Source organism: Leucoraja erinacea, chromosome 3 (assembly GCF_028641065.1).
Source record: "Leucoraja erinacea ecotype New England chromosome 3, Leri_hhj_1, whole genome shotgun sequence".
Lineage (NCBI taxonomy): Eukaryota > Metazoa > Chordata > Chondrichthyes > Rajiformes > Rajidae > Leucoraja > Leucoraja erinaceus.
This window is the reverse complement of record NC_073379.1, coordinates 29,986,859-30,001,721: the sequence shown is the minus strand read 5'-3', so window position 1 is coordinate 30,001,721 and position 14,863 is coordinate 29,986,859. Positions and strand designations below refer to the sequence as shown.

At 41.8% G+C, this 14,863-nt stretch overlaps 1 protein-coding gene across 5 annotated transcripts in view; it reads left to right on the top strand.

The window, feature by feature from the left end:
- Nucleotides 1-7,845, top strand: part of haus6 (HAUS augmin-like complex, subunit 6) — a 42,503-nt gene extending 34,658 nt beyond the window's left edge. For 4 of the 5 annotated variants that reach the window (XM_055632380.1, XM_055632377.1, XM_055632379.1 and 1 more), the window contains 3 exons: nucleotides 2,481-2,606; nucleotides 2,709-3,911; nucleotides 6,787-7,845. In XM_055632380.1, coding sequence (XP_055488355.1) covers nucleotides 2,481-2,606; nucleotides 2,709-3,911; nucleotides 6,787-6,872 — 1,415 coding nt within the window. In that variant the 3' untranslated portion in view covers nucleotides 6,873-7,845. The remainder of the gene's footprint in view (nucleotides 1-2,480; nucleotides 2,607-2,708; nucleotides 3,912-6,786) is intronic. The other variant, XM_055632381.1, reaches the window with a different exon arrangement.
- The last annotated feature ends 7,018 nt before the right edge of the window (nucleotides 7,846-14,863 follow it).

Here is a 14,863-nt window from a genome sequence, read left to right as displayed (position 1 = left end):
ACGCTGGCTGAGATCAGCCCAGCGGCGTCGTGCGAGCTGTGACGGTGCCTGTTTATCGGAGTGAACCGGAGCACATGAGACACGGGGTCACAAACGGGAGCGTGGGTTCAGGGTGAGCGTGAGCCGAGACGGGGGTGATGGCAGAGGGGCGTAGATTCCCTCCCTCCCCTCTTGTGGGGAAAATAGTGTTTCCCCATATAGAGCTGCATCTGGAAAGGGAATGGTATTTTATTTCATGAAATATTTATATTTTGTGGGTTATTTTACTGGTTATTTGTGAGGAAAAAATCTAAGCTTCTATATGTAAACCACGAGCAGAAAGCTTAAGAATTACTTTCAATTTATTGACAATGTAGGAGTCCCCTGAACCCCCACCAGGGCATTGCCCCTGGACCCCGCCGGAGGCCTAGCCGGCCTCTAGGACTTCCCGGCCAATACTTTCTACTTTTCTTCTGTATGTTAACATCATGTCTGGTTGGAGTAACTCAGCAGATCGGGCAGTATCTCTAGAGAACATGGATAGGTGACATTTTGGGTCGAGACGCTTTAGACTTGTTGGGGATGAGGTGGGGGGTGAGCTGGAAAGGAGGAGAGGCATGTCCAAGATTGGCAGATAATGGGTCGACACAGTCGAAGGATTTTTTTTGACAGGCAAACGGTTGGAACCAAGGCCAGCGCTAACAATAGTAGGTTTGAGACGGGTTTGAAGAGTTGTCGATTGTGAAGCCAGGGAGAGAGGAAAGTAGTGTGAGGGGGTGCGAAGTGGGGTAATGGGGGGGAGTTCAGGTGGGTCATGGGGGAGGGGGTTAGTGCTGGAGAGGCTTAATAGTGCTGGAAAGCACCATTACTTTGAGAGAATATTCTGGGTTGTTGCTATCAATATGTTGAAAACCACAATATTTCTCAATTGAAGATTTTTTAAATTCAAATTTAACTAATTTTCTTTTACCTGCTTAATCTATCTGCGCAATACTCACACACTCAATCTCCTCAATTCCTATCTTCCAAACGCTAGGCCACATTCTTCCCATTTTCACACATGCTGCTTACATTGTTCCCGCAGACGCGATAAATCCTCCTGCTGCATTTCAACCTATATTTCCCAAGTTACTGATCTTTTAAAAACGGTTTCAAAATACCAATTTTTTTTTTCAAGCTTTCATTTTAAAGAAAAAAACTCAAATTGACGTCACAATTCACTCGCAAGGCAGGTCGTGACACTCCGCGCGCTCCAATGACATTTTTAAAATGCAAGTTTTTTTACCGTCAAAGTCCTCTCGCAAACTCCGGGCACGAGTCCCTCCAACCCGCCCCTCCCTCCCCTCCCCGTCTGCCCCTTCCCCTCCCCTCCCCGTCTGCCCCCTCCCCGTCTGCCCCCTCCCCGTCTGCCCCCTCCCCGTCTGCCCCCTCCCCGTCTGCCCCCTCCCCGTCTGCCCCCTGCATATGGTGGTTAATACACAAAAGGACACACAGTGTAGGACAGGCATGATATTCTTCCGATTTAAATCGTAATTCGGATTTTGTTCTTTTCCTAATAATGATTTTGACACCGTTTAATTGGCAAGATTGTAAAATAAAAGAGTGAGGAAGAAGTGTCAGTGGAGGTACCGGTCTGGAGGTGGGCAAGCTTGTCAGCAAGACCAGCCAATAGCGGGCGGGGGGGGGGGGGGGGGATCTGCCCCCTCCCCTCCCCGTCTGCCCCCCTCCCTCTGTCTCTGCCCCCCCCTCCCACTCTCTCTCTATAGCTACGCCTGTGCAGTTAGGGGCTATACGTGAGTGGATAGGGCAGGGGATGGGGGGGGAAAAGGAGCGAATGACAGCGTTACTAGAAATTAAATAAATCAACGTTCAAATCCTGGCTTGTAAGCTGCCCAAGAGAAATAAAAAGTGCTGTTCCTCAAATTTGTGTTTGGCCTCACACGGACTGTGGAGCAGGCCTTGGACAAAACGGTTGATTTTAGAATGGGAAGGGGAGTTGATTCATTAACCTGCTCTGTTATAATACATTTGACATCAACACTACATTTGTAAAGGTCCCAGAGCTGTTAGACAAAGCTCCCAGGTTTAATATAGATGAACAGTCTGCAGACCACAATTTGGATTTGTATCATGGTTATAAATGGAAAATCATTTTGAAGAGAACCATAGACCAGGTTCCAGAATGTGAATGGAAGCAAGCAGATGGGGAACTACAAACCTTGCAGCACCATCCACCGTTGACGCTGAGGGTTCCAAGTGCCCCATGGTCACTTTGTGCCAAAACCACAAATTTTCTACAACTTTTCAACATTGGATATTTTCCAAATTGGAATTGTCATATTTACTCCAGAGATCAATGTTCCTAATCAATAAACTGTGCTTGATTGTTGAACCAGAGAAAGGTGTTCAAATCCCTCTAAGGCATCTGTGGGATTTAAATCTAACTAAATAAATCTGAAGGAGGGTCTTGATCCAAAATGTAACTTATCCACGTCTTACAGAGGATTGGGGTAGGAAGATGGATGGCGAGGCACAGTTGGCGACGGTTGCCGTGACTCGTCACAGCGGGGATCTCTGGTGTCACAACGGGAACCCGTCAGCCACGACTGCGCAGTTGGGGGCTATGGGTGAGTGGTGGAATATTGCGTTTGGCGGCCAGCCCTCCCGTGAGACAGGGACCCAACGGGTCCCACTTGGCCTTGTCTCTAATAACTCTTCTGATCTTGCAGTTACAGATATTAGAAACACCTGGAGATGTGCAGTTCAGGAATCTGAGCATGAGCAAATGAAACAGCAGGAGAATATATCAACACAGCCAAACTATGCAAATGACCAATTTCAGTTGGAACCTGAGAAATCACCACTTGCAGCATATATGAAGGTGTCCAGATCTTGTGAGAATGCTCCTCCAGATACGTCTGTGCTTCAGTGTGCTGAAATTGATCAAGTGGAAACCTGGAGTAAGACACTGTTTAGTCCTGATGTTAAGTCAGCTAGTTCAAATTGCCATTCCATCAGAAATGAAAAGTGGAATAACTGTAGGGAACCAGAAATACGTTGCTCAGATGTTGGATCTGAAGATGAGGATTGTTACTTCAATGGTAAAGCTAGAAGTAATGATGCAAATGGTTTGTTGACAGGAAAATTTCTCTCCCCAGTTTCTTCTCAAGTTTTCTGTTCTAGTGAAGATTATGGCAAAACAAATTCTATAAGCCTATTCGACAATGTAATGGATGATGAACTTAGTCACTCTCTACAATTTTTGCCTCTTGAAAAATTAAAACCACCATCTCCAATTAAAAAGGAAAAATTGTCAAAAAGTTTCATTTTGGAAATGTGCAAAAACAATGATACTTTGGAGAATTCCAGGCTCTATACATCCTTTGATGGTGAATGTAACTCGGATAGTACTTTACCATGGAATCAGTCACAGAATGTGATTACTACTACAAATGATTCATTGAAGCCGCCAAGGTATGGAATTTTGCATGAGACTATTCCTGATGTCCTTGGCAATGACAGTTTGAATAGCACCAGAAGTCCCAGTGTTGATCAGCCAGATGATCCTCACTTGGACATGACAGACTTGCGGAATAGAATGGAGGAATTGCGAAAGAGGAGTGTGGCTGTTTTCACGTGTGGTGTAAGTGAAAAGAAAATATTAGTTGAAAATATGGGACATTCTCATTTCCAGAATAATACTGACAATAAAGATCAATGCAAGTTGGAACTTACTTGCAAAATAGACTGCATGGATGATGAAGTTGTCAATACTGACAAACTGTTTACCCAAGAATCAATATCGATGAAAGCTCTTATCTCTTTGGAAACTCAAAAACCTGGTTTAAATCCTATTTCTTTGAGCAGCTCTTCAGTGAATGTTATGGAACTTCAAGATGTTTTTGACTCTTCTCTGCTCAGTTCTACCACAAGTAAGTATGTGTAATACTGTATATGGTTTTAATGGCACCAAATAAATGATTTTAATTTCTCTTGCAGTAGGTAAGTAGAATAGTATTCATCATTGATAATGGTCAAATGCCAGTTTTAAAAGTGTTGACCATTTGTTATGCTGTAGTTTTGAAAGCATTAACAAGCAATAGCATAAGTACTTAGTATTACAAAAAATTGCAGGGCTCAACTTTCAACTCATTGGAAAACTGGAATTATTAGTCTGCACAAGCATCCCAGGCATTATCCTAGTGAATTACTTTTGCTTCCTTTCTAGTCCTCCAATGTGGCAACCAAATTCAATTTGCTGTGTTGCCCTAGATTTCCCACTGAAAGATTTGTGTGTATGAACCGGAAACCTAATTTCCTTGTGTATTTCAGTTTATCTCTTATCCCTCTGTAGTGTTTTTTTTTTCTCTCTCTTTCTCTCTCTCGCTTCAAGGACTTTTAAAAAAAAATGCAATTGTCTCCTCCCACTCCTGTTGATCTAAAAACTTGCTGGAAGGACTGATTGTTGCTCTATTGCAACTTTTTTGCGAGCTGGGCCAGCAAGGATTTCGCTATTAAATCCTTTTAAACTTAAACATTATGAATAACTTGTGAAGTATAACATCAATGTGAACAAAACTTTATAGGGACAAAGTTGAGTAAGGTGGTGCAATTTTGTTTGAGCTACTGTGTACGGTTTTGGTGTAGGTCCCAGATCACATACGCATAGATAGGTAGACAGAAAGACAGACTTTTTGTGATATTTATTGATATAGATGCCAATATTGAGATCATCTTGAATGAATTTCATTTTAGCTGACCTTTAAATTGCAGCTTGGTAAGTTCAGACTGAAACAGAGATTATAAAAATACATATCAGATCAATTCATTTTATGTAGCTGAATTCATTAATAAAACAGATGTATAAAACTAGAATTTAATTAGCAGGCCGGGTAATGTGCTACTTTTGCAACATACTTGTAATGGATGAGTTTTGCAAGAGTTCCAAAATATCCCCAGAAACCATATGTGTTAAATGAGATTCTGAATTACAGACATTAATGTATTGGGAAAGGAAACGTTTACTGAGCAGTTTGATCCAGGAGAGAGATACATCACATGGTCAATGGAGTAGCCTAGACTTAAGCAATGGTCAGGGACACACACCTTTGAGTGTGAGTTAGGTATTTATGTTGTTGTGCTACAGAACCATTCGATTTTGATTAAATACCTTGTATCCATTGGATACAATGAGGTAGCCTGGAAAATTACAGATTACAACAGATCACAGGTAAGTGGCCATTGGACACATTGCAGTCTGACTGGTTTACGTCTTCCATTTTTCCCACTTTTCCATTGAGCCATTGTCCCCTTTTTGTGAGCATTTACCAAGTTCCCTATTAAACTATGGTTAAATCTGATTGTTTGGTTACATCTGGCAGTGCATTCCAGACACTTATGATCTGCTCTGTTTAAAAAGAGATTTTACTTCTGTTGCCAATTCCCTTTGCCTATTTTACGGGATTTTTGACCCATCTGCCAGTGAGTATCTACTGTCTTGACGTTTTATTAGTTTAATTATAATCAGATTGATTCTGAGGCACAAAGTTTTGCAAAGTGCTGTAGATTCACAAAAAAAAAGATGATCAGTGGATTTCAATTCAGTGGAATTAGGGGTCGTGTGTCAGTGAGAGAAAAATAAAAATAAAAAGGCAGAATATTATTTAAATAGTGTAAAACAATATTAAATGTTCAGATATATCTAGATGCGCTGGTACCAAAAAATTGTGTCGGTTACAATAAGCAATGAAAGCATAAAATAGAAAATGCTGAAAAAAGCTTAGCAGGTCAGGGAGTATATGTGATTTTCATACTTATTGTCTTTCCTCCAGAAAACCCATTCTATTGCAGAGTGGAGCGCATCCCTTCAGCGTGGATCTGTGCCGCAGCACAGCTGAGGCTCTATAAGGAGCTGGTCAGACCTCATTTGTAATGCTGAGCAAATTTGGAGCCCATATCTGATGAGGGATGTGCTGACTCTGTAGAGGGTCCAGAGGAGTTTTACAAGAATGATTCCAGGAGTGGGTGGGTTAGGATATGATGAGTGCTTGTCAGCACTGGGCCTCTACTTGCTTGAGTTTAGAAGTTTGAGGGGGACCTCATTGAAGCTTACAGAATAATGAAAGGCATAGATAGAGTGGATGTGGAAAGGACGTTTCCACTGGTGGTAGAGTAGGACCAGAGGTCTCAGAAATAAAGGGTGCTTTTATCGGAAGGAGGTGAGGAGCAGTGGCAGACTGGGTCTAAAAATATTGGTTGCCAGGAGACAAAGGGGGCCCACTTCATTAGGGGCCCACTTTCCATTGGCAAGCTGACACCCTGGCCAGTCCGCCACTGGTGAGGAGTAACTTCTTTAGTCAGGGGATAGTTAATCTGTGGAACTCATTGCCACAGAGGTCTGTGGAGGCCAAGTCAGTGGATATTTTTAAGGCGGTGATAGACAAATTCTTGATTACAACAGGTGTTAAGGGTTATGGGGAGAAGGTGGGAAAATTGGATTAGGAGGCAGAGATCAGCCATGATTCAATGGAGGAGTAGACTTGATGGGCTGAATGGCCTAATTCTACTCCTATAACTTGTGAGCTAATTGTAGATTGAATTGTAAATATTGTGCTACAGTTTCTTCATTGATGAATCACTTGAATATGATGATACAGGTTGTACGAGGATTACTGACATATTACAAACTGCAACACTTCTCAATTTGGATGAACAACCGGTAATTGGTCCCTCACCCTAATGTTTTAATCAACGCTGCTGAAAAGCAGAATTCCTGTTCCCCTATGTAATTTTTGGTCTAATTTTCAGATGAAGTGCCTCAAATGGCATATCTTGCCCAGTCTGAAGCATCCTCTGTCAGCATTGATGGAGTGGGACAACTAATAACGTTTTAATGGGGACTAACTACGGTAGTGGAATCAAATCCACCCCAGAGTGAAAGTCTGCAAACCTTGACACATTGATGCCTGCTTTTCGACAACAACCAACCATCTTTGAAATTTGGAATAAGACATTTTGAGTGTAAAATTAGTTCCACTGTACATTTCACCATGTTTAACCTAACCGTAGACAAATTTTCTTATTTGTGGTAAATCAAAAATTTAAATTTACTATGGCGTAAGCAAAGTATTGTATAGATTTGTTTCCATAGATTTATTGTATAGAAGTATTTATAAAACAGTTGCATTTTTTTTTAAAGAACTGTAAAAGTCAAACTTGGATTGATTAAATTCATCTTATTTCAACTAATCTCTTCTGCAAAAGCTATCAGATGTTTAGGATAAATTCGACCTTTGAAATTCTACAGGCATGTCTGGCAGATTTGGGATATCCAGTAACTTTGTTTATGAATTTTTTTGATTAGACTCTGGAAATATAGTAATGGTTGTATCTATCCCATTCTTAATTTAACCAAGGACAAGTGACTGCAAATGCTGGGTCAAAAATGATGGTTGGTCGAGCAACATGTGAAGGATGGGGGATGGGGGGGGGGGGGGGGGGGGGGACGACACCTTCCACCCCCACTATGTCTGCTCCCTCGTATCACATCATCATCCCCCCTCAGTTCGATAATCCCTCAGCTTTCCTCGGCCCTTGTCACCTATTAACCTCTGTCTCAACCCACCCCTCTCCTCTTTATATCAGCTCTCACCCCTCTCCACTCAGTGCTATGTAGGCTTTCAGCCAGAAAACTTTACCCCCTCCCCCCCATCCTACTTTTTTTTTAACATAACTGGGATTTTTTGCAGAATCTTGAAATATACTATTTACTTCAGGATTCATTTTCAAAATAAATTGTAAACCATTTGTTACTTCAGTCTTTGTACTTTTTTTTAAAATTTACAATAAAGTATTTGTAATTGTCAAAGTTTCTTGGTCTTTGTATAAAATGGTTAATTTATTTTTAGTTTTTTTTTAATATCTTTCTATCTTCAACTTATGAAGCTGCTCAATTCATATTTTATTACTTTATATGAATGGTTAACTGAATCAATTACACTCTATCCAACGTATCTGTTTTTTGTCTTAACATCGGAGGGAAATAGTGTTTCTTATTTTAGATTTGTCAGGTGTAGCAAGGTACAATGAAAAGCTTTATTTTGCATGCTATCCAAATGGATCAAATATACCATACATAAATACAATCAGGTCAAACTAGACTACAATCGATAGAGCAAAGAAGATAGGATGCAGAATATAGTTCTCAACATTGTAGCACATTATAGACATAGACAGAAGGTACACAGAAATGTTGGAGAAACTCAGTGGGTGCAGCAGCATCTATGGAGCGAAGGAAATAGGCAACGTTTCGGGACGAAACCCTTCTTCATCGACATAGACATGTCTGCCTCTGCCTCTATACCTTTTTTCTAAATGTTTCTATATCCGTTGTGTCAATTCGCCTTCAAAGATTTCTAAATGTGGGGTAGACCAGTCACAATTTTTTTTTTTTTGCTCAGGGTGGACATATCAAAGGCTGGAAGCATAGCTTTAAGGTGAGAGAAACAATGTTTAATGAAGATGTATGGGGCAAACTTTTTACACAAAGAGTGATGGTGGAGGCAGATAGGATAGGGCTATTTAAGAGACTTTTAGATCGGCACATAGATAAGCAGGAATTCAAGGCATATGGATCACGTGCCAGCAAAAAATATTAGCTTAACTTGGTATTGTGTTCAGCACAGAATTGTGGGCTGAAGGTCGTTTCTGGGCTATACTGTTCAACGTTCTATGAAATATTTTGATAAGAGTACAGGCAGAGCGAATGTTTTCACTTGTTGAGTAGATCACACCCAGAGTCTAGAAATAGACGGCAGTTACTGAGAAATCCAGTGGGATATTAAGATGAAACTTTACCGTAAGAGTGAAGAGTGCCGAGTTCACTCCCAAAGGGAGTGGTTGAGGTGTATATTATAGATACATTTAAGGGAAGGCCAGACGAGATGGGTGAGGAATGGAGGGTTACACTGATATATTTACAGGAATTACTGGAGCATAAATACCAGCATCCACTGGGTGAGGTGAAAGGCTTGTCTCTCCATGAACCAAAGGCGAACTGCGGACAGGTAGCATCTATAGTGAGAAACCACCAATACCTCGAATATTTCTTATTCAATATCAAAGCCTCGCCAGTTTAAGATTATTGTTTTAAATATGCAGGAATGTCGGATCGCTCCGTGTAATTTTTTTGTGGCCTATATTTGCACAGCTCAATTTCAAAACGTGACTTTTTCCGGTTTTGATTACAACACCTAACATTAAGGTTTTATTTTAAACGAGCAAATCGAACGCGGAGACTTTTACAGAAGCTAAATTGCAGTTGCACGATTTGACGATTGTTTTCAGTTTCTGCTGGGGGGGACTGCTGAATTTTAATCTCGGCTAAAGGGTAATGTTCGTCATGTGGCATGTTTAAGTAATGCGCCGCCAGGTCGAGGTGTTCCGAATTCATCTGTTACTCGGGCGGGTTTCTTAGATACCCGCGCGGATTTATAACCAACACAGAGCGCACGGTGCATAGCAGACACCGACTGCAATCCATACCATGAAGAGGAAATGCATTTGTGAGCTCTGCACTTGTGGGTACGTAAACAGTGCAAATACCTGGGGGCATAGATAATAATGCAGTTAATGCTCCGTCCCAGAATGTTCTCATGGGATCTGTCCCTGTTTCCCGACGGAGCTGTAACTAAAATTAGGATAATGATTTTGAAATTGGTTTATTCCGTTGACTGGAGAATAACATTGATTCTCAGCTGCACATAAACTTGGGTTTCTGCTCGCAAAATATCCTTTGATAATCGATTATTTGGATGTATAGCACACGTTAAATTTAGCCTTGGTCGTTATTTAGACGAATCATGAGACTGACTTTTGTTATAATCTAACTTGCGTTGATTAAAATCCATAATGCGTGAACTACAAATGTTACATTGATTTGAACATTTAGAAAGGACTACCATTTTCATACCATGGAAATGCAACCCTTTTACACAATTTGAGCGATGCAAAATGTTTATGCACTGGGTGAGCAATAAAACTATGATGTAAGTGAAGAGACGTATAATACATAAAACCGTAACCATAGAAACGCTTGCCTGTTAACTGCTGCTATTATATATATATATATATATATATATATATAGCATTATTGCAAGTACAGCGATCGTCGACTAGAGCTGCATCAATTCTTAAACGTGATGAAACTAATCAAAGTAAAGTTACAGAATATCAGAATGCAGGCAGTATGAAATCGCCGTGTGACTAAAGCAAACACTCTCCTGGTAATTGGCAAACCATCGACAGTTATCATATGTGCTATTGATACAAGAAATCATAGTCCACCCATTGGGGGAAAAAAGGTACTTTGGTAAAATGTGTGCTGTCAGTTTTGAAATATCAGAATAATAGCTGTAAGGGGACATATATTGTACAGCAAGTTTAATATAACGAGAGAGATAGAGAGCGTGTAATCTGATTATCGCCAGATGATTGGGGAACTACACGGAAAGGGAGAATCAAATGTTAACTGAGCAGTTCAGACGATATTATTTTTAGAAGACCCAGTAGCAAAACTCGCAATCAAAATAATGTAATGAGGATTTTTTGATAACTATTTTGTATCCCCACCCGCTAGCCAAGACCTGTGGGTGGAAAATTGTGATGTTTGTGGCTATGTGCTTCTTTGTGACTGGCTGATAGCAAGTATGCAACGGCGCTAATGACCACCATCTATCTGCCTGTTACCCTGATTTCATCCTCTTGTTTGAAACTTGCTGATTTTGGCACAACTGATTTGTCTTTTAATTCCAAAGAGATCTATAGCTTCACCTGGCCAAAACATGACAGACTAGAGATTTTCACAGATTTAAAGATAAAATAGATTCAGGATTTTACATCAACATTTATATGCTTATCAATACTTTTCGAGCAGAGTTGTCATGAAATTGCTGTATAATTGAAATAGTAGAATCATGAGAAGAAGAAAGTAATTCAATTCATTGTGCCATATGTTGGTTCTTTATGCTCTACATCAGTCCCATTTCCTGGCACAATTCCTTAGCCATTTGTTTTGACATTATAAAAAATCAATGTTTGCACTTTTTTCTTCATGCTAATCTTTGCTAATCACCTTAAATATATATATTTTTTCATTTGAGATCCTTCTGACACCGGAGAACAACTCCAGTTACTTAATTCCCCTGGGGCAGCTCAACCCTGATACAATTCTGATGAATCTCCTTTGCACCTTCTTTGGACCATGACAACAATCCTAAAGTATGATGCCCAAAATTGAATTGATCCCTTATCAACTTGTACTGTCTTTCAAAAGGACTCAAATTATCAAATTGTAAGACCAATCATGCCTGTGGTGTGGCATTAGGCGGGAAATGGGATGCTGCATGCACGGCTTTGCAAGAGGCAATCAACTATTTTGGTCTTTAAAGTTGTGGCATAACTTCACTGGATACTTGCTATTTATGCGTCATAAAGTCATAGAGTGATACAGTGTGGAAAGGCCCAACCTGCCCACACCAGCCAACATGTCCCAGCTACACGAGTCACACCTGCCTGCGCTTGGTCCATGTCCCTACAAACATGTCCTATCCATGTACCAGTCATATTTTAGGTGGCACAACAGGGTAGCTAGTAAAGCTGCCACCTCAGAGTTTTAGTGACCTGAGATCAATCCAGATCTCCATTGTTGTCTGTATGAAAGTTTGCACCATATCTTTGCAATTTCATGGAATTTATACAGGTGCTATGGTCTCCTTTCAGATCCCAAATATGATCAGACATGTCGGTTGAGTTGCTGGGAATGTTGGAAGAATAAAGCTGGATTAGCGTAAATAAGTCAGCGGTAGAGTCACACACATTCATAGTCCTGTAAGTTAAAATAAATTCTCCTCATTTATTTAGATGGTGACCCATTTTTCGGACAATGTGACCTTGAGTTCTAGACTCCACATTAGGGAAACGTTCCTACAACATCCATCCGATGAATTGTACACTTTAAATCTTGCCCTTCTATGCACCAGATGTTATGGACCAAATTGGAATCCTTTCTCATAAAACAACTTCTTAATTGTCAAAGTGTTCAAGAAGGAACTGCAGATGCTGGAAGATCGAAGGTACACAAAAATGCTGGAGAAACTCAGTGGGTGCAGCAGCATCTATGGAGCGAAGGAAATAGGCGACGTTTCGGGCCGAAACCCTTCAGTCTGAAGAAGGGTTTCGGCCCGAAACGTCGCCTATTTCCTTCGCTCCATAGATGCTGCTGCACCCGCTCAGTTTCTCCAGCATTTTTGTGTACCTTCCTAATTGTCAATATTTGTTAACATTTATAAAGAATTATAGAATCACAGAGTGGTGCAGCGTAGACGAAGCAATGAAGACAAAGGCCAAATCAGGAAACCTAATATCATACTTATACAACACTATTTTAAATATAGAAATACAGGTGCACAACCTTTTATCCGACAGCCTTGGGACCAGACACTTTTCGTAATTCAGAATTTGTCGGTCTTCGGAATGGAATTTTTTTAGCGTAGATTTTAATGGCTGGCTCAGTGGTAGAGTGCTCGGCTCATATCCACAAGGTCGCGAGTTTGCGCCTTGATCCCGGCAGTTACTCGGTCGCGAGTTTGAGTCTTCAATGTCGTTTTTTCATGCAGAATAAATGTTTGTATAAATGCAGTGTAGGAGAGGTGTACTGACTGTGTCGGCAGAACTTTGGAAGTGATTGCCCACCAGTCTAAAACGCCGCTGTGTCTCCCTGTCCCTGGGATAGCAGGGGGCGATCAAACAGCACAATACCCCCCTCCCCCTCCAACTCCAGAGGAATCCGCTCCCCGATGGGCCGCTACGGCGACAAGTGGCAGTTTGTTCACAGCCCGAGCAGCGCCACCCCAAGAACACCTTGCACACCATCAGCTTCTGCCCCTACGTGTTCCTCTGGAGTTGGAGCGGGGCTGGGCTGGAGTTGCTGCTGGCTGTGGGTCTCTGGGATCTCCATGCTTGCAGTGGGCCTGGGGGTCGCTGTCCCGTTGGTCCTGACGTCTCCGGCCACCCCCCTGGACTGGAGCTGAGACTGGGAACTGTACCGCCCTTGCCCCCTCCCTCTGCAACTGCAAACAACCCCACTCTCCTGCAAGGGCGGTACAGTTCCCGGAGGATAGCAGGTGGCCGGAGACGTCAGGACCAACAGGAACCCGCTCCCCGATGGGCCCCTACGACGCCCCGAGCTGCGCCCCGTCATCCGCAACCCAGGTTCCTCTGTAGTTGGAGCGGGGCTGGGCTGGGCTGCTGCAGGCTGTGGGTCTCTGGGTTCTCCGTGCTTGCGGTGGGCCTGGTGGTCGACGTCCAATTGGTCCTGACGTCTCCGGTGACTGCACTAGCCCTGCTGCCATCGCCGACGTGAAGACAGTACAAAGCCCCCGCGCCGGTGCGATGAGCGGGGAGCTGGAGAGGGGAGGGATGGGGTCACACACATGGCCGGGAAGCAGAGGGGTGTAGGTGGGGTGAAACTGAAGGGAGCGACAATCTGCTGCTGCCTGCACGCTGAGTTAGAAAGTTCCCACGCAAGACTCACGATACACTGTGTATCGTGAGTCTACCGTAGGAACTTTTTAACGCAGCTGGCAGGTAGCAGCATATTGTCAATTATTAACCCTCCAGCGTAATATACCCTCACCTTCTCTTTTATGAATGGGGATTTAGTTCCCCTTTCTTCGAGGACCGACTGGAGGTTCCGCTGTCACCTCTGCGGGCCGCCCTCGGTGAACGTTTTCAAGGACCTTTCTTCAAGGACCGAAAAAATGTCGCTATTTGGATCTTCGGATAAAAGGTTGTGCACCTGTACCTACAACTGTTGGTATTAGAAGAGACTGGGAACAAGAACTAGCTATAAAAATTTCAAAAGAGAGCTGGGATAAACATTTACTATATGTGCATAAATGCTCGATCAACGTACGGCATACTCTAATTCAATTCAAAACATTATATAGACTATACTATTCAAAAACAAAAGTAAATAAACTTTTCCCTAACGTCTCACCAATTTGTGATAAATGTAAGTCTCATGAAGCTACCATAGCGCACTCTTTTGTTTTTTGTATAAAAATCCAAAAATTCTGGAACTAAATATTTGAAATCTTCACAAAACTATTTAAAATAAAACTCATACCAAAAGCAGAATGGATTATTTTTGGAATAACGGAAGGTAGCCCTGAACTAAACGTGTTTCAAAATAATTTACTTAATTACGGGCTAATAATGGGAAAAAAGCATACTGAAATTCTGGAAAAATGCTCCTATACCAACAATAAAAATGTGGATTTCAAACATGTTCGAAACATTACATCTGCAAGAGATGAGACTCCTCCTAGCAGGCAAAGCAGACCACTTCCAAAAGACGTGGTCTGCATTTATGGACGTATTACAAGCATAAGGTGCAATAGTAATTAAAAAAATAAATGTTGAAATAAATATCCCTCCCCCCCCCCCCCCCCCCATCTAAGTCACACTAGTTTCACATTGTCACCCTACAAACAGCTTACAATGGCCTGTTTCCTTTATTATGCACTTTTTTTGCATATCTTTCATTCTTTGTTCTTTATCTCTCCACATCACCGTCTATATCTCCAATTTCCCTTATCAGTCTGAAGAAGGGTCTCGACCCAAAATATCATCCATTCCTTCTCTCCAGAAATGCTGCCTGTTCTGCTGAGTTTCTCCAGCTTTTTGTGTGTATCACAGTAGATAGGGTGGACCAGAAGGCTTTTAATACATTGGCCTTCATCAGTCAGGGTATTAAGCATAGAAATTGGGATGTTATGTCACAGTTGTACAAGATGTTTGTGGGGCTACATTTGAAGTATCGTGT